Source organism: Canis lupus, chromosome 7 (assembly GCF_048164855.1).
Source record: "Canis lupus baileyi chromosome 7, mCanLup2.hap1, whole genome shotgun sequence".
NCBI classification, from domain to species: domain Eukaryota; kingdom Metazoa; phylum Chordata; class Mammalia; order Carnivora; family Canidae; genus Canis; species Canis lupus.
In genome coordinates this window covers 68,328,878-68,348,071 of record NC_132844.1, presented here as the reverse complement: position 1 = coordinate 68,348,071, position 19,194 = coordinate 68,328,878, and the positions used below count along the sequence as shown (strand labels likewise).

Genomic DNA, 19,194 nt, shown 5'->3' with positions numbered 1-19,194 from the left:
TTCTGGGTCTCTGGTGTTTAGACTTATTTGATAATGAAAGCAGTTTGTGAATTACGGTGTGTCCGGGCTCCCAGTATCCATGATGCGCTAGTGTTTATCGGGCACTGCTGCTGGCTCCCCACAGAGGCTTTCTATGTGGAGACTTGGGACGGGAGTAATTACAAAACTCTGTTAAAGGAGGAAATCACTTTTAAAGAGAATACAAACATTTTAATTTAACCCAAAACGGATAGGTGGGAGTCCCCATTTTTTGATGTGGAGCTGGAGACTTTTCTTCCCCTATTGACCTGCTAATTTGGAGTTCTCTGTCCACTCTGTTCCATGAATCACAGTCCTAAAACATCACTGGTTAATACCTCCAGCTCAAATTTCTTAAAAGTAAAGCAAGAATTTAGCCATTTATGAAACAATTGGAGTATAGAATCCTTTTAGGATGTTTTGTAGTTTATTTCTCCAACGATGCCTAATCCAAGAGCGTATTTTTAAAAATGATTCTATTGTTGGGTCTCTTCAAAGCTTCCACTTGATTGTCACAGAAACTGCTATTTCTCTGCTCATTCCATCATTTATGTAACGTTTAATTAAATTTTCTGTTCTCATCAACAAATATACAACCGTCCTAAACAGTTTAGGAAAAGATCCCAACTGATCCTTGGTAAGTGGTACACCCAGTGGGTAGAAGCAGAAGACCTGCAGGTGCGCTCAGGAGAATCCTGCGGGCTGGGAATGTGGGCATGAGTTTACTGAGGGGAATAGCCAGTGTGCATTTCAGTCAGCAAGGTAGAGGTCATTAACGGACCTGGGAGGTAGATGTCATTAGTTCTGTTGCAGATGGCCCTGCTGATTCCACAATCTGCCTGTCTTTACTGCCTGCTGACCCTGCCCTGCGGGAGCCAGCTTCCTCAGAGACACAGGGCATGCCGGCAGCACCATGGCCTCTAGGCCTCACCTCTACCTCTGCCAGGCTGAATTGAGACCCTGCTTCCTCTCCCTCCCTCTCCTCTTTCCAGTGTTGTCTTGGGTCCTCCGTGTTCTTGCCAAAGAGCTCCCTTATAGAAAAGCGGCACCTCCCTCACATGAAACGTTTTGTCCTGAATGGAGAAGCAGCCTCCAGCTGAGTGTCCAGGAAGTGAGCTATTGTTCACACAGCACGTTCTAAACATTTTCTGCCAGAAGGAAGCCCTTTCCCTCTGGTTTGTCCCTTCTTTTTTTTTTTTTTTTTTTTTTTAACAAAACAAACAGAGGAACCTGGGTTTTGATTAACTTGTTTTTAAGGTAGACTTCTGCTTATTTTGGAACCAGATGAATGTGAATCATGAGTGCAGACCCCTTCTAATCTCTATAAACTGAAATGAGCAACAGAGTAGGACTGTCTGGGCTGTTTGCCTGGCATCTGTGCTTTTATAAGATCCACAGACATTTCTCAATGTAAGCAATCCTTACATCTGGCCAAGTGGGTTCCAGAGTGGAATCTAAATGACTCTTAGGCTCAACCCTATTTTTTCCAAGGACTTAACTTTACAATGCTCCTTGGTAGTTTCTGCTATGGCCCCAGGACAAGGACACCAAAGCTTCCCAGTAACAGGGGCAGACAGACATTGCCTTGGGAGAAGGAGCAATCTCATTTTCTGTGCTTACAGTAGCAAGAAGCTTGTCTTCACCTACAGGATGGGAAAGAATGAATCACACAAGGACCCCATTTCTTTTAGACAGTGCAGAGCTTGCTCAAGTATCATAATAAATGAACTCCTCATCACAGCTTCCCCTGGGAACCAGACTTCTTGTACAATGTCCCGCAACTGTGAAGCGGCCCTGTGCTGATATCTTCATGTTGTTGTCTTTGAAGAAACCGAGGCTTGAAGAGGGGTCAAGTAGTTTGCTCGTGGCGGTGATCCCATATATGAGGAATTTTTCCACACTTAATGGAAGAGGAAATTGAAGTTAAATGACTTAAGGTTCTGCAACTGATTTTAAGAGGATCTTCAGAATTTTTTTTATTCCAAAGTCTTGGTTCTTTTCTCCACTGTGCAAACCCCATTTAGTGTTTCCCAGTCCCGTGTATTTGAAATTGTGCCCTGAGCTTTAATAGAGCAGAAGCTAAGCCTTAAGTAAGCTGGACAGCATGAGCTAGAAAAATAATGAGTTGGGCACTGGTTCTGTATTTCTAGAACTCTGACCATGGGTGTTATTTAACTTCTCTAAATATTTGGTTTCCTCTTCTGTAAAGTGGGCAGAATGAGAGCTCTACCCTGGGCTGACTGTCAGGACGAAGCAAACCACTGGCAGGGTACTTAGTCAATGCTCAGAGCAGAGTGCCCCCACTGACAGAACCTGGCCCTGGGACCTAACAACCCTAGAAGGCCCGAGTGGTAATGTTGATCAAAAGTATTTTCCAGGGACGCCTGGATGGTTCAGTGGTTAGGCATCTACCTTTGCGGCTCAGGGAGTGATCCTGGGTCCAGGGATCAAGTCCCACATTGGGCTCCCTGCAAGGAGCCTGCTTCTCCCTCTATGTCTCTGCCTCTTTCTGTGTGTATCTCATGAATAAATAAATAAAATCTTAAAAAAAAAAAAAAAAAAAAAAAAAAAAACACTTTCCAAAGGATACCTTACTGTGAGCACCCAAATTCGATTTTCAGGAAAGACGACCTCCCGAAGTAGGAAAGGGATCATCTAGTAAGTAAGCTCTCTACACAATCCACCCCCGTTTCCCTTGTCCTGTCAGTGTTCTGAGGGCGGATTTGATCTCATTTTATTGATTCAGGCCATAGAGGATACAAGTGCATTCTCTTAGCTGAGTATTCTAATGTACTACTTATCATGCCGATGTAAGTCAACGATGGAGGGATCAGGGTCTTTTTGAGTCAGATTAATATGAACCAGTTTCCCAGGGTTTGCTCTCATCCTTGGGAACACTGATAATTGAGCTTTCAGACTGTCAAGACTGAGGTTAGCCTGGGTTCCAGAATAGAGAAAGCCACACCACAACAGAGAAGCTATGCTGAGAGCCCTTCACCCTGAAAGCCTGGTGACACGGAATAATGGTAAAGTCAGCTTTCCCACATTCCTTTCTGTTTGTTTCCTTTGCCTGCTGGGCAATGTCTCTGCTTATTAGCATGTTGAGTGGAGTTCATTACAAATGATGAAACTCACATCAGTGTTGATCTTAAAATTTATTGTTTTCTAAAAGATGTGATCCTGAAAGAAATATTTTTCCCAGTCTTTTATTCTGAAAATTTTTGAACTTGCATAAACTTGAAAGAGACTCAAATAGTGAATACCTGTATATCCACCACCCGGAGCCTAGATTCTACAATTGCAATTTACTATACTTGTTTTATCTCACATCAACCCATCCCCCAGTCCACTTAGAAATTGCCTATTTTTTGATGCACTTTAGAGTAACTTACAGACGTCATACATTTCACCCCTAAACAGTTTAACCATGTGTACCACTAACTAGAGTTTGAGAGATACTTGTTCATAGGGTTTGGGGGGAGAGGCAACTCTACCATTCCCTGAGTTTTGATAGATACCTATCTTTGTGTGGCCCAAATTCCTACCAAGATGCAGAATATTGCCATAAACCCAGAAAGTCCCTCATGCCCCTTCCCAGGTACTCCTTACCACTCCCTTACACCCAACAACTACTCTTCTGAAATTTTTCCATCTCCATAGATTAGTTCTCCCTGTTCTAGAACTTTATAAATGGAATCAATGCATGTGTGTGCTTTTGTGTAAGGCTTGTTAAAAACAAAACCACAGGCAGGCCCAAAATGGCATCCACTGGGCCAGGTCACCAGACTGGGGCTTTTTTTTTTTTTTTTTTTTTTGTAATTATTTATTCATGAGAGACAGAGACAGAGAGAGAGGCAGAGACACACAGGCAGAGGGAGAAGCAGGCTCCATGCAGGGAGCCTGACATGGGACTCGATCCCAGGTCTCCAGGATCACACCCTGGGCTGAGGGCAGGCGCTAAACCGCTGTGCCACCCAGGCTGCCCATAGACTGGGGCTTCATTAACCTAACCTAATTGCACTTTGAACCTCCTCTAGAAATGTACTCTTAATGGATCAGTCTGGAATTTTTCTGGTCAGCACCAATAAGCTAACCTATGACATTCCCCAAAGAAAGACAAGGTAATCTACCTGTCAAGACCCTTTGGTCCCCCAAAGAAGGTGACCTTACCTGAAATAATCCTTTTTTCTGTTTTTTGACTTCCTCGTCCTGTCTTTAAAATCCTTTCCCTTCCTGTAGCTCTTTGGAGCTCTCATCTACTTGCTAGATGGGATGCTGCTCGATTCATGAATCATTTAGTAAAGCCAATTAGACCTTTAAATTTACTCAGTTGAATTTTGTTTTTTAACAGGCTTATCTGAAGGATTTTAACTAGTGCTTTAAAATGAATTTTGAGAATTCTGTCAACTTAATTTATCTAACTTCTTCCTATTTTGTAGCATCAGAGACAGAAAAATCTGCAGATTTGCCGAAAATCTAGGGCAGCTGATGGGTATTAAATATATATGAATTAAATGTATTAAATATAATGTATTAAATATATATGAATTTTTTATAAAATATAAAAATATAATATAATATCTAGGGCAGCTGATGGGTATTAAATATATATGAATTAAATGTATTAAATATAGTGTATTAAATATATATGAATTTTTTTTTTTTAACATCTTAAGTGTATGTCATTTGGTGCTTCCAAGTTTTACATCTGACTCCCCTCATATTATGAGCCAGATGTTCCCCTGCAGAATCTGAGGAGCCGGTGGTTGTAGGATCCTTTCCCGGGCCACACTAGGGAGGAGAAATCCATTCTGAATGGAAATTTAGAGTGTTTTCCTTGGGCTGGTTTAATCGATAGCCAGGCTGACAGTACAGCCTGCATGCAATCATGAAATTCGATTATGGAAGAATGGGAGCAAGGGAAGGTTAGTTACTTGGTGATAGTGAAAGAAAAACCAAGGAAGGTCCTCAAAGCTGGTTGCCTGGTATGTGAGAGAACTGCAGCGTCTCTGAGGTGTGTGTACTTCCTCCTCATTCCTCCCCACTCCCTGAATATAAGCCTCCTCTTGAATAGAAAGAAGATTAGAATAGAACTCAGATACATAATCCTCATTAATCTTTCAGATTCTCATCCCACTTATTAAAGCCAGTATTTGGCACATAACCCAGAGTTATGTGGTAAGCAATAATAAAGTTAATTGGAATCTAGGTCTCCCAACTTTATTCTTCTTTCAGCAGCTTCTTGGGGCCTTTTGAGTTAAAGAATGCCTGGGTAGCAGGCTGCTCTAGAATGAGAAGGTCGTTGGCAAGGCTTGTTGGCCCATAAGGTCTTCCTCCCTGTCAAAGATGCCAGGTCTGGAGTGTGCTGGAAGAAGTGGAGTAGGAGCTACTTTGGAGGGCAAGGCCCAGTCAGTATCCCAAGAGATGTGTGAAAGGTAGGAATGAGGAAGGAAGAGAGGGTTTGGGGACTGAAGTGCAGTGGGGAAGCAGGAGTGTCTCTGGCTTTCCCATCTCTACCAGCCTAGCCTGGGGCAAGTGCACACCAGCTTTAATGTGAGATGGTCAGCAACACAAGTATAAAACACTTCTGAAACAGAACCACTCTGTGGTCTCCCAGCCTGGTCAAAAGTGAGGGATTGAGAAGGAAGGTAACAATGTAAAGGGGATTCAAGTGGAAGTGTGGGTAGGGGTACAACCATAAATACAGCAGCAATCTGTGTGCCCCCCTGAGATGAGACAATTAAAGCCTCCACTAACAATGTGCTCTGCGGAAAAGAAGTCTCATTGCTAGCGGAGCTGCCACCACAACCTCTGCCTCCTCCCTGCCTCAAAAGGCAGCCCTGTCTGTTGGCAGACTTTTATTCATTCCCTGCCCTCTTCTCTCCTCCCCCATCCTCTCCTGCCTCCCTCTCCTAAAAGCAGTTGGCAAGGTTAGAAAATCAGGACAAATAATTTACTTCAATCCATCTCTGTCTTTCCCGAGGCCGTGTGTAATTTGCTCAGGGGTGGGGCGAGAGGGAAAAGAGTAACCTCAGACCCTGGTCAGTGACCCTTTTTCAAATGTGGAATCAAAGCCCACTCTAGGCTGCAAGTCTGTCTGCTGCTGAGAGGCAATAAGACAGAGATGGTGATGAATTCTTATGTGGTTTCTGGGCCCAGGAGTGCAGCTGTCAGCAATCTTTAGGGCTCCTTGCCCAGCTGGACGAGTGAGCCAGCCGACTTGCACGTCAGCAGTCACCTGATGGCATGGACACAGCAGCCAGAGAGATGGAGATGGTTAAGGCTCAGTTCCTTAGCCCTGTGCTCCTGGGAATGGGGAGCGCTGTCCAAGCAAAGCCATCTGGCCGGAGGAGAAGGCCTGCCCCCTAGGTACCCCAGCTCAGGGAACTCGAGCTCACCGGGGGAGCAGGCTCAGCCACTGATGGCACTTAGCAGAAGTGAGAGCTGTGGCATCCATGAGGAGTTTGGGAGTCTGCCCGCAGAGTAAAGCTCCAATTCCCTCACCTGAAAAATGGGATAATACGTTTGCTTGGCAGTGAGTTGAGGCTCTGCAGGACTTTTGAGGGAAAGGGCCAGCTGGTAGTTGGAGGGTGTGAGATTGCTGTGCCAGCAACCTGGGGAAGTTGGAGAAAGAGAAACATGAAGGCAGGGAAGTTGGAGAATCGAGGCTGGGGTCCAGAAGTGTCGGCTGCCTCTCCCTTCCTACTCTAATAGTGAGGTGACTAGCCTGACGTGGGCATTTAACAGTGTAGCTGTTCTTTGTCACCGGCCACCTCCAGTGGGCCAGCTCTCTCTGTGCATGGCCCCATGTGGAATCTAAAAGAGACAATATACGGGTCCTTACCATTAGTGATTCTATAGTCTATGTGTCTCTGGGACACATCATAGAACAGTTAATCAGGGAAGTAACAGTGCAAACAAGAGTGTATTCCTGAGCCAATAATATATTAAACATTGGGGCACAGAAGGAGAGGTAGAAGGAGTCTCCAGCTCTGGTGGTACAGGCCCAAGGGGACTAGTACATATTTTCCAACTGGTAGGAGAGTCATAGGGAGCTGAGAACTACCCAGGCAGCAGAAAGAGGGTTGGGAGGGAATGTCTGACATCAGGAGCCAAATGTGGCTGGTGAATCTCAGAAACCCCTCCCTTTGTGTTCCCATTTGCCCCAAAGGAAGATAGGAGAAAGGTGATTCCTTTCCCTTTCTCCTCTACATTAGCCCCAAACTTATGGGCATGTTGACCAGACTAATTGCTCTGTCCTGATATTTGACTATGGCACAAATGGGAGCCCCATTGCTTCTAACTTGTACCACCTTCCGGAAGGGAGGTTTCACATAGGCCTTGGCACCAAGTTGCACCAAGGCTTGTGGTCCTCCTGTGGACTTCCTGTGCCTGGAGAAGTATTTCTGTCCCCAACAGCTGTCTTCTCCCTCCCCTCACTCCAATAAAAAGAGTAGTATAATCTGACTTGTTCCTGGAAGCCAGGGCATAGTGATAGGGTATGGAGGCCTCTTTATCTGTATATAGAATATCACCTCCCATTGCCAGCTTTTGAGCACCCAGGATCCTGTGTTCTAAACAAGCACATGTCAGCAGACCTGAACAGCAGTATCTCTAGTGTTTGTTCTTATTTTTCAGCCACATGGGGAATATGATTATACATCCCTAGTGGGGGTGGGAGGGAAGAGTCTGATCCTGAATGCATTCTGAAATGGAATATTTCCAAGCATTTTTAAAATACATGTATCCATCATGGTGATAAATTTCAGGCATTACCTTACCAAACACAAACAAGTTCCCTATAGAGCTTATGTGAAGTGCAATATTAAAGTGTGGCCATTGTCTATCTCTCCGCCAACATACCAGTAAAGAGAACATTGAACTGTGCCTTTCCATGACATTCCACCTGCCTCTTTCTTCCTTGAGATGCAGAACATTTCTGGGAAAACAGCCTAATCAGATTGGTTTTAAACTCAAGCCTAAATGGTGAAACTACACAAAGCATATAGATCAGAATGGAATCTCTTTTCTGTGACAGCTCCTCTTTGTCTAGACTGAAGTGACCATATTCTGTCTCTACTGGTTCTAGGCCATGGAGGGTATGGCAGAGACAGAAAATGAGGTGCAGCTTCTTCCTGTGTCCCCAGCCCAGATTGAGGGGCTGGATAGGATCACAGCCCCAGACAGCTCAGTGCTTCTAGTGTCCGGGTGGGCATCTGCCAGTCTCTGCCCAAATAGGACCCCTTCACTACCAATATTCCTCCTAGGCCTGTGTCTCCACCAAGGCAGGAAGGGGTGCTTGGTTATAAACTGTCAATAAGTTGCTGAGTACTCCTAGTTCCTCTATAAACTAGAATCTTCTCAGTTTGACTTAGCTACTACAGTTCACAGGACAACAAAGCATAGTGTACAGTTTCAATGAAACAGTTGTGAGTGTCCTTGCATACCCCCACCAGAGGGTAGGCTGTGGAAACATGGGCTGTCCCTAGCTCTTTGTAGTTGGTGTGAGAGTGACTCCTGGGGCAGGCAGGCAGGAAGGAACAGAGCAAAGAAGCAGCAGGGTGTTCTGTTCATTGTGATTTCAAAAGGCCCTTTGGCAAAATCTCATGAATTGGGCCAGGAGGCATTGATTGGTTAGGTCTGCAGGTGCTTTGGATGTCAGGTGATTATGAGGACAATGAAATATGTACTGTAGGTGACTTGACTTTATATGAAAAGCTACTTGGGATCATCCTCTATTTCAACTCTTTCTCCCTTGACACTCTGCATGGCCTTGGGAAAACAGCTTTTTCACTACTGGCTCTAAGTAAGTGGAAACTCCCCCCATCCTACTTGTTTCATTCATTCAGTAGGTTGCCTATTTAAGAAGAGCCAAGCCAAGGGAGTAAAAGGGCAAGTAAAACATGCTTTCTTCTAACCCTCATGGTTCTTGCAGTGGTGATCTTCCCACCTACACCCTCTTTAGCCTGAAAGAGGGATCCATAGCCTGGTGGAGCCATTCCAGGGAAAAGGACCCATCATCCCCTCTCCACTACCATGTAGGAAAAAGTTTTCTCACCTGGACCACCATACTTTTTTTTTTTTTTTTAAGATTTATTTATTTATTTGAGAGAGAGCACAAGCAGGCGGGGAGGGGCAAAGGAAAGAGGGAGTGGAAGCAGGCTCCCTGTGGAGCCAGATTTGGAGCTCAATCTCTCCAGACCCTGAGATCATGACCTGAACCGAAATCTAGAGATCTAGAGACGGATACCCAACTGACTGAGCCACCCAAGTGCCATCCGAGGACCCTAATTTTCTCCTATAAATATAGAAAAGGGCAAGGAAGGCACATCAGCAGATATCTACAGAGTACCTGCTCTTTGCCCAGTGTGGAGGGTTCTGTGATCTGAGTAACCCAGGCTTTTCAGTGCAGCCTCTGTGTGGGGGAGCATCTTGGTCTGTAAAACTAAAAGCTGTCTACCAATATCCCTAAGCCTTCCCTGTGAAAGAGGAGGTGCTCTAGGGGAATAACCAGACCAGTGGGTTGAAGTTGGATAAAAAAAAGTTTGAATCTGTAAAAAGACAGATGTTACAAATTTGGCACTTTCTGCAAATAGGACAAACTGATGAGAGATAACAAGTGTCCCATCTCTAGAAGGCCCTTAGCAAAATTAGACATGGAGTTGGAGTTGAGATTATATGACTTGTGGGGTCCCTGCTGCAAATTCCAGATTTTGTGCCTGGAAGAACTGTCAAGAGAGAAATTAGGATTTATCCTACAGATACCCTTACATGTGTTTGTTCTACAAATGTGTATAGAATAGTCATGGCACTGTTGAGAATCGAAAAGATTGGAAACTACACATGTGCCCACCAAGGGACTGGTTAAATAAATAGCCACACACTGGAAGACATACCTTATCCATTAAAAAAAAAAAAAAAAAAAAAAAGTTCTTATGAACCGTGGAAAGAATTCCAATGTATTATTAGAGAACAAGATGCAGAACAGCATATATAGACATCCTCTTAGTATGGGGGTAGAATATCTTTATATGTTTACTTACATGTGACTGCAACAGTCATCTGGAAGCATACTTAAGAAACTAGTTATACCAGTTTCTGCAGAGAGGAGAGCTAGACAGCTGGGAGATAAAGATAGGGAGGTTTTTCTCTGAATAACCTTTGTACCTTTTGAACTTTGAACATATAGATGTAGGACTTGTCAAAACATACAAGTAAAAACATTTTAAAAATAACAAGGTCTTACTAGATTAGAGTTCTGAGAAAAACAGAAGGGAAGTGGAAAACAAATGAGCCTTTTACTGGGTATCTACTAAGCCAGGTCTTTGGCCAGATGCTACTTTTAATCCATACAACAACCACTTACCGGAGGCAAGACCCATGCCTGTTTTTGTAGATTTAACTGAGGCTGGGAAAGGGTGAACATGCTAGCCTGTCCACATGGGTGGACATTGCACCATGCTGTCCGTTGAAGGAAGCAGCTCTTGAAATGGGGGCAGGGGAGGCCAAAGAAAGTGATACAGTAGGAAGGGAAGGAGGAGGGCATTATCTTCCAGGGACAGGGCAGACCTGCTGTGGTACCGCCCATTTCTCTGCCAGCCTCTGCACTGTGGGGCCAGTAAGCAGAGGCACACCTCCCTGTGCTCCACAGGTCAGATGTGTTTCTCTTGGCTCTTGCTGAGCTCAGGGATGGAGTTCACCATGCCTGTCAACAGGCCATCAGGTGACTGCTGGGTAGGCAGTCATTTCTGTGGCTGGAGGAAAATAGCCTCAGCTCCCAGCTGCAAAGGGAACAACGGTGCTTGTTCTGTGCTCTTCTGCTAGGTGTCAAATGTGCCATCTTTATCTGCCAGCTGGAGGCTGGCTGGAAAGTTGTTGGGTTTTTTGTTTGTTTGTTTGTTTGTTTGTTGTGATTGTCAGACCCAGGCTCCTTACTTACACTTGAGGGAAAAGGCATCCAAGTTCTGGTACAAAAGGTTCTCGTTTCTTTTTTTCTTTTTTTTTTTTTTTTTTTGGAAAAAAAGCTACAAATGAGCTCATTATCACAGCAAACCCAAAAGAGGGGGAGGAGAGGAAAAGAAGGTGGCCTCCTTGTTACTGCTGTGTCCTGCCCCTGGCCAGATTTCCTGGAGTGGGGGGTCTTGGATCTGGCTCAGGGTGACCAAAGCCAGATGGCTGGAACAGGTGGTCCACACAGGGGGCAATGCCGGAGACATTGTGTACTTCGAGACCAGCTCTCTCTGCTGAGATCCAGAGGAAGGATACGTGTCTGTACCTTCAGGGATCAAAAAATCATGCCTACCTCCTTTTGACTTCTAAGAGGTTCCTGTGTTCAGGTTCTCTGCTGGTCCCAGCTCTCAAAATTGTCAGACCTCAGAGCCAGCAGTCAGGCAATATCAGTTATATGTTGAATCCTTAGGATTTTGGCAGGCACTGCTCTAGGCACTGGGGGTGTTGCACGAGACCAAGTTGGCAAAGTCTCTACTCATGGAATTTAAGTTCTGGTGTGACCAGTGAAATGTGCCAGGTCTGGCCTGCTGTTGGCCCCAGTGCCCTGTCTCTGCTGGGCTGGGGGAACTGCTGCAAGGAATGATACATAAATGCCTTGGAAGGAAGATTCTCTGGCATTTCCAGCAGCTGAGCACAGGTTGTTTCCCACTTCCTCTCTTTGGAGCGTGTCTTTCACCCCCCTGTTAGGCTGTGGTCACAGAACAGCCTTGGTCTGTGCGGCAGAGTTCTGATCCCTTGCAGGTTGGTGCTGGACCTTGGAATTCCCTGGAAGAGACCTGGAGGGCTTCCCCACCCTCCCACCCCCGCCCCAGGCGCTGATGGTGAGCTGGCAATGTTTAACCTGAACCTGACAGCCTCTCTTTGTTCCTCTTCTGTTTCAGATTGAGAAAATCATGAGCTCTATTGGAGAAGGAATTGACTTTTCTCAGGAACAGAAGAAGATCTCAGGTATTGTACCAAGCAGCCGTTCTTGCCATGACTCTTTTCTGGCTTGGGTTTTTTCCTCTGACTCAGAAGACAGACATTTGGTGTGTGAGAGAGAGGTCAGCCTCAGCCCCGAATCATGCTCTTGCAGTTCAGAATCTCATGTGTCTATATGGCCTATTGAGCTGTTACTTTAGGGCTATGACACTTTTTACATACTGGAGGGGAAATTGCATTTTTGGCGGGCCTTTTAGGAAAGTTTCTCTCTCTCTCTCTCTCTTTAAAGGTTGTCACTTATCCATAATTATTTCTGTAAATATAGGCTTTTTTCAATTGGCCCATATTGGAGTGTACCTCAGCGTTGGTCTCTCCAGCTTCCCAGACAGGTCTGGCACTAGCCCTTCGTGAGAAAGTGGCTCTCCTTTGCCTGCTCCATGGCAGTGGCAGTGTTGGGTTGGATCAGTGGGCTCAGACTGTTAGCCTGTATCACCCAGAGGGAGTGGCTTTGCCGCTCCTCCTTGTCTTTTTCTTCATTTTTACATTTATTTAGTCATTCATCATTTTTACTCCAGATCACTGCTACTCTGGACATTGTTTTCTTTTCAAAGCCCTATGGGGTGAGGCCTGCCTCATTTTCCTTTGTTTGAAGCAGGCAGCTAGAGAGGCCATATCTGAGCTGTTTTCTTTGATAATGGAATTGTGGTTGTGTTATTTTCTCGAGTGAGGTGACCTTTCTAAAGGTGCCTCTTAGCTAGAGCAAATCTCACACCTTATCCTTAAGCATCTGTAGACCATCCTGCTGCCAGAACCCCTGCTGAGAACAGCTTCATGGGGCCTGGCCTCTCCCTATCTTTGAGGAAATGCCTCTCTAACTGAAGGGATGGTATTCCCTGCTCACTCAGGAGGCTGCATCCAGGATTGACCTGTGACCCCTCTCATTCCTCTGGCCGTGTCAGGAAGTCTGAGGGGTGGGGACAAGTATATCAGTGCTTGTGGAAAGAGCATGGGTTACATACAGGTCTTGGGCGAGTCACTTAGTCTCCCTAAGCCCCCAATTCTCTATCTTCAACATTTGAATAAGAGTACCTGCCTCATGGATTTGTTGGGAATGAGTACTCTATACAAATACTTGAGCAGAAGAGGTAAACAGTAGATCTGCTTGGTTTTTGTCCATGAAATAATTACTTAATTGTACTGAAAAACCTAAAGGAGAGGGGCATCTGCTCCCCTGGCTTGTCTCCCTCTACCACTTTTCCACCTGGGATTCCTGGAGCCTCTTCCCTCCAGCAGCCTTCTTTCCCTGGTTCCTAGCAAAGAGGGCCCAGCTGGGTTTGGTCTGTCTCTGTTGGTCTTGGATCATGCTGGGGTCTGCAGAGGTGGCTCTGCTGGCTAAGAGTTTGTGGCTCTGTTTCCCCATGCTCAGGCAAACAACCTCACACTCTGTTGTAGCATGCGGGCTTTATCAAGAGTCAAGTGTTTGTTGGGAATAGATGTTCAGTACTGAGACAAACACCGTTGCCTGTTTTCCAAGCTGTGCTTTGGGGGCAGCCAAGAATGGAGTAGATAGCATTCAGTTCAGTTGAAGCTGCTTTCTGCTTCCCTGTACCCCTGCATGTCCAGGACTGCATGTGCTTGCGAGTTTGGGTCAGAGTAGGCCATTACCTCTCAACTTTGATAAATCAGGAGATGGGGCAGCACCTCTGAAAAACACATTTCTGGAAGAGCCCCTCTCGGAGATGGTGACACTGAGCTCTTTCCTTGCCCCATGGGTCCCACCCAGCAGTTCTTACCCCTGCAAACCCATATGAGTGGTGAGAGCTGGTCTGGCTACCTGCCTACATCATTGGATCCCAACCAGTGGTCCTGTTTTAGCACTGTGGAGTTGAGCTATCCTCCATCTAGCCCCTTAGGAGAGTCCAGGGCAAGCACAAAAGAACAGCTACCTGAACAGAGGGTGTGTCCACCCAAGCTGCAGAGTCCTGGCCCACTGTGTGTGTACTGCTACCAGGCCAGGAAGCATGGAGAGAGTAGAACTGTCTGCCCATGAACTCTGTCTTCTACCAGATGAGTCAGGAAGAGGCTTTCCCCAGGACCTCAGGGAGCATTAGCCTTCATCTCAGACCAGAGCAGAATTCTTATTTATTTTGAATGGTCAGTAGCAGGGTCCAGATTGTCCTTAGATTTCTGGATCTAGAAGAGGCCTGGGCTCTGGGGTTGCCAGCCTAGGAAGAAGAGGAGCAGGCCTTCCAGCAGGAAGCCATTAACAAGCATAGGATTGCTCAGTGTGACTGGTTTTGCAGAGGACATGTCCTGAAGGATGAGACCCTAAGAGGAACTGGAGTCTTATTCTTGTCTTGGGCCTTGGGAACCTCAGCTGCCAGCAATGGACCTAGTTACCCAAATCCCCAACAGACAGGTTTCACAACTCATTCTGCTGTCAGGAGTCCCAGGAAGGGATGCCTTCCTCCTGGCCCAGGCCCCCTGGCTGCTTTCAACAAAGGCTTGTGTGTGGAGCAGCAGAAGAGATCACTTGCTTTCTTTTGCTAAAGCCAGCCTTTTAGCTGTTGAGTAGCCGTTCAATGCAGGCTCCTTCCGGAGCCTGACCTCCCTGCACACAGAGCCCCCTTCTTCGCCAGGGCCATCTACAGCCTGTTGAGCTGTAGGTACCCCCCAGCATGTTTAGAGGTGACCTATGGTCCCAGGGTCTTTGTTTCTACATGTTCCCTTCGCTGTCTTCACAGCTGTACTTGGGCTTTGGTCCTTTACCTTGGCACCTCCCCTCCCATGTCCTCCTCTAGGTTGTGAGGAGCCTGCTCTGGGCCTGGTGCTTCTCCCTTGGGCTCCGAGAGGCCCCAAGAGAAGTCTCTTGCCAAGTTGTTGAGTACGCTCGCTCACCTGAGGAATATTAGGTGTAACATCTTTATTTCATTGCCGTTTTTGTGATGCCCCATGGCTTTTCCTCTTGGCAGGGAGGCACACTCTTTCTTACATGGTGAGTGGGGTAGGGGGGTCACTTCACCTGTGGGCTGTGCCCTCAGGGCCGTGTCATTCCTCTGTCCCCTTCTCTGGCTGTCCTAGAAGCTAATGGCCCAAACTGTAGGAATGTGCCTTCTGCCCCCGATAAGCTGTTTCCAGCCCCTTGAGCTGCAGGTAGAGTCTCCTCCATCTCCGCCTTTCATACGCATGTGTGTCAGCCGACATGAGATGCTGAGGAACCTGTCATTTTGCTCTGGTGCTTGTGCTGCCGTGTCCTTCTCTCTTGGTGGCGGCAGCAGCAGCTTCTGCTCCGATGTCCGATCCCTGATGTATTTTCCTGAGCGTGGAAGGGAGGAGGGTGATGGGGAGGGGAGAGGGGGAGGGCCAGACATTATGAGAGCGAGCGAGGGCTGTGGGGCCGGCAGCAGGCAGCGTGGAGCCCAGGAGCCTCCAGACAAAGCACTCTGCTGCCGTTCTGTGAGGGCACACATCCACCGGCAGCAGGACCACAGCTGCCTGGCTGGGGGATTACAAGCAGGAATGAATCAGCAGCCGGGGACACTTGACTTCATAGACACACAAGAGCCTGCCGCCTAGGTTCCCTGGAGCAGACAGCCCCACTCAAGGGCAGGGCACCCAGCGTCTCGGAGGGCTGCTGCAGCGTGCATCGGGAGGCCGCCGGGTCCCAGACCACCAGCTGTTCTGCAGAGGACAGAGGAAGGGGAGCCTAGGACAGTGGGTTGCCAGGGGCTCCCAGATAACCAGGCCAGTTGGCCTTGGCCCGCCTCGAAGGGCAGAAAGTGCCAGGAACAACAGAATGACTTTCACCGTGTCAAGAGTTCTCTGGAGGTGATGTTTTCATAGTTGGTTCTTCTTTTTCCTTCCTTGCTCTTTTTCCCTTCTTTCATCCGTTCTTACCCAGGAGAACTGGAGAAGCAGGTGGGGTTTAGGTGCTCAGCCTAGGTCTGTAGGGAGGGCTGAACTCGGTTCCTCCCCACCCCACCACACGCCCCTGTCCGCCGTGAGCAGAGCAGATACATGTCGTCCCTTCCCCACTTGCCCTCAGAGGAGAACGTCAAGATCAGGAGACCCAGGGAGGACAGTTGCTGTCTTTATCACTCAGCCGAACAGAGGACGGCGCCGAACGTGAATAGACTTAAGCTGCCACAGCTCAGCTGACAGAGGACTGCTTCCTTTTCCCCTTTCTTTCATCCGGGCTGGGTTTTGTCATCTTTAGCCAAGGACTGGATTGCCTGCCGGCTTTCCACCTGAGCAGGCAGGCGAGTCACAGGAGCAGCCACTATCAGGAGAGGAAAATGAATGCCCAGCCCCGGCAAAAGAGCCCAGCCCGGGAAGGCAACCCTTCAGACAGCGTCCTGGCGTGGGAGACGCCCCGCTCGCCAGCAGCCAGAGTCTAGCTGGGGACTGGGCTCCTGGCCTCCGCTGGCCACGCAGCCCAAAGGAGTGCCATGTCACCGTCACAGCCGAGCCACACCTGAGCCCAACCCCCGGGCCCCTGGCCCATGCGCCACTCCTGGCCCCTCTGCCTTGAGCCTCTGAGCACAAAGGGCCGGTGGCCATGGTGTGCTTATTCCGGGACTGCTGGGGCAAAACAAGTAAAAGTCTCTTTTCTCCCCACTGCCGGGTTCTGTGCTGCTTGCGTTGCATGTGCCGGGTCCCTGTGAACGCCGCCGCCACCGCTTGGCCCTCGGAGCCCTCGCTGTGTGCCTGTGCCCCTCAGCTGCATGAAGATGTGTGTGCTCTCCTGACCAGTGTGTGCTGCCAGGTTGCAGGACTTGCCCCTCGCCCACAGCCCCACGGGGGCTCCAGAAGTTGCATGGATGAGAGGAGCCCCTGAGCCCCTCTAGTGCCCGTGGGAACAGACTTCCTGAAATACCTCAGTGTGAACGCTGACACGGAGTCCCCCCGATCTGTGGGCAGAGACCGTGCATGTGCCACTGCGGCCCTGGAGCAGCTCGGACAGAGGGGGTGGGTGTGTGTGCAGCCCAGGCTGTCCTGCCCTTGGCCTGCACCCGGAAGAGGAGCTGCGGGTCCTCTGCTCTCTGGTCTCTTATACATAGTCTGGCTGCTTTATGGTAATGACTATGATGTGGCAGTGCCACCTGTCTTCCTCTGAGTGCCGCTGCTACCGCCTTAATGGTTTTTCCCTTTTCAAGCGTCTGCCGATTCCTCTCTCGTCAGGTTCGCGGACGCTGGAGCAGAGCGTCGGGGAGTGGCTGGAGGCGGTGGGGCTGCAGCAGTATGAGAGCAAGTTGCTTCTGAATGGCTTTGACGATGTCCGCTTCCTGGTAAGTGCCCAGAGGCCTCCTCAGGGGCGGGGTGCAGCCCCGAGGAACCCTGCCTCTGATCTCCCTGTGGGCATGTGAGAAACAGTACGTAGAGTTCTCTAAAGTGACTTTCGACATCTGGGAAGTCAGCCTGAGTGTCTTATGCCTTCTTTCTAAACTCTGTTCCCTTCAGCTCTGCTCCCTGAAACAGTTCTGTAGTGAGAGCTCTTTGCCAGTCTGTGTCTGAAGGGGTAGGGTCCCTGCCTGCAGACTTTTTCCCTGCACTGGTCCCCTTCTCGGCTTTCAGACCCAGTGTTGTGCGGTGAGGCCTCAAGGCTGTCTTGTTCTGGGTCAGACCCTAGGAGTTTGGGAGGGCAAGACAGCCAAGTTTCCTGTGATGACTCCCTGTCCCATCTTTGTTGGATACCAGAAGTTTCCTTTATCTGGAAGTTTCCTTCCAGAGTGCTGTTGTCAAGCAGGTAGTCATTGAAGCAAGGAGCCTTGTCCAACAGAAAGGCTTCTTCCCTGCCTACCCCACGCCAAGCATCAGGGCTGGGAAATGTGGCCGTGAAACCTCAGGGAATCATAACCTCAGGGATGGCCCAGAGGAGAGGCTGAATTAGTGGTTTGAAGGATTGGTTGCTTTTCCGAGGTATAATTTTGTACTATCTTTTTATACAGCACAAGGTGCCAAAGAAAAAGAAAAATCTAGGTGCCTTTCCTCAGGTTGCCTGTGAAGTACAGGCTGGCTGTGATCCTGGGCGTAGAATCCAGTGCTCCTTTTTTCGGTCCAGAAAGTAGCTCAGGCAGGGTACCCACGAGCATCCCTCTCCTGGAGGCCCTCCAGGAAATGGTAAAGTAAAGGAGTCAGGGCCAGTCAGCCCAGAGCTCCTGTCTCCAGTGTGGGTTCCTGTGGGCTTCCCACTGATGGGCTTGCATTTGGTGCTTCCCAAATAGCAGCTTGCCCCGAGTGCTAGTCTGGGGCTGCCGGGAGCAACGCTGACAAGGACAGACTCACCTCACCTGGGCCATCTCCATCTCCAGGGCAGACAGTAAAGTTTGCAGCAAACAACCCTTCCAAAGCCAGCTGACAGCCAGTTATTTTTCAGCCTTTAAAATTCTTAGGTTCTTAAATAGCAATTTTTTAAAGTTAAACTGGATATGTTTATGGTTCTTATAACCTAACCCCTGACTCACCATGTTCCTGGGGGAAGGCTGACAAATCCAGCATAGAGGTGGTGGCTCAGCCAGTGAGCTGGGCAGTTGGTTCCTGGTGCTGAGCACTGAGGAACCTTCCCTCTCCGAGCACGCCCTCTTCACCAGACCAGCTGTCAGACAGGCAAGGGAGGGGAGCTGTGGACTTCACAGTGTCCCTTCCTTTTGCTTCAGGATTTTAGAGGCTGAGCTCTTAACTTCTCACCCCTTCTGCTAATTTTGGAAAGGGTAAGGTTCCCAACCCTTGAACATCAAGACTCCCTTTAAAACCGCTTCCCTGCCCCTCCCCATGCTCAGACCCAGAAAGTAGCTAGGCGGGCATCTTGGTTAAGTCTGGCCCTGAACCAAATGTCCATGCAGGATATAGGGCCTCTGTTAGAACGGCTCTTTCTTTTGGGGAAGGATACTCATTGAGGGAGGCAGGTACCTCAGTCTTTCCAGGACCCTTCTAGGCCCCTCCCATTGCCCTGGGTAGAGTCTGTTAGTCCTCACTGCTCTCTCATTTCGGGTGGGGTGCTGGCAGGTGGAATCTGTGTAGGAAGAAATGCTGATTACACCTCAGTTGAACATGTTACTTCTGATACCTAGAGTGGCCTAAGTAGCCATGCAAAGCATCCTGGGTAATTGCATGTAAATTGCCAGATGTACTGGAAGACTAATTGTTTTAGCAACCAGAAAAAGGGTAAAAAATACACAAGAAGGGGACATATTTATTTAGAAACGTTCTCTTGGTACATATGGTATAATTTCCGTCGCATTAGCT

General features: G+C 48.1%; 1 protein-coding gene across 11 annotated transcripts in view; it reads left to right on the top strand.

Annotated features, from left to right (window-relative positions):
* Positions 1-19,194, top strand: part of ANKS1A (ankyrin repeat and sterile alpha motif domain containing 1A) — a 178,698-nt gene that overhangs the window by 137,108 nt on the left and 22,396 nt on the right. For all 11 annotated transcript variants that reach the window (XM_072833348.1, XM_072833352.1, XM_072833355.1 and 8 more), the window contains 2 exons: positions 11,910-11,976; positions 17,131-17,237. In XM_072833348.1, the coding sequence (XP_072689449.1) occupies positions 11,910-11,976; positions 17,131-17,237 (174 nt within the window). The remainder of the gene's footprint in view (positions 1-11,909; positions 11,977-17,130; positions 17,238-19,194) is intronic.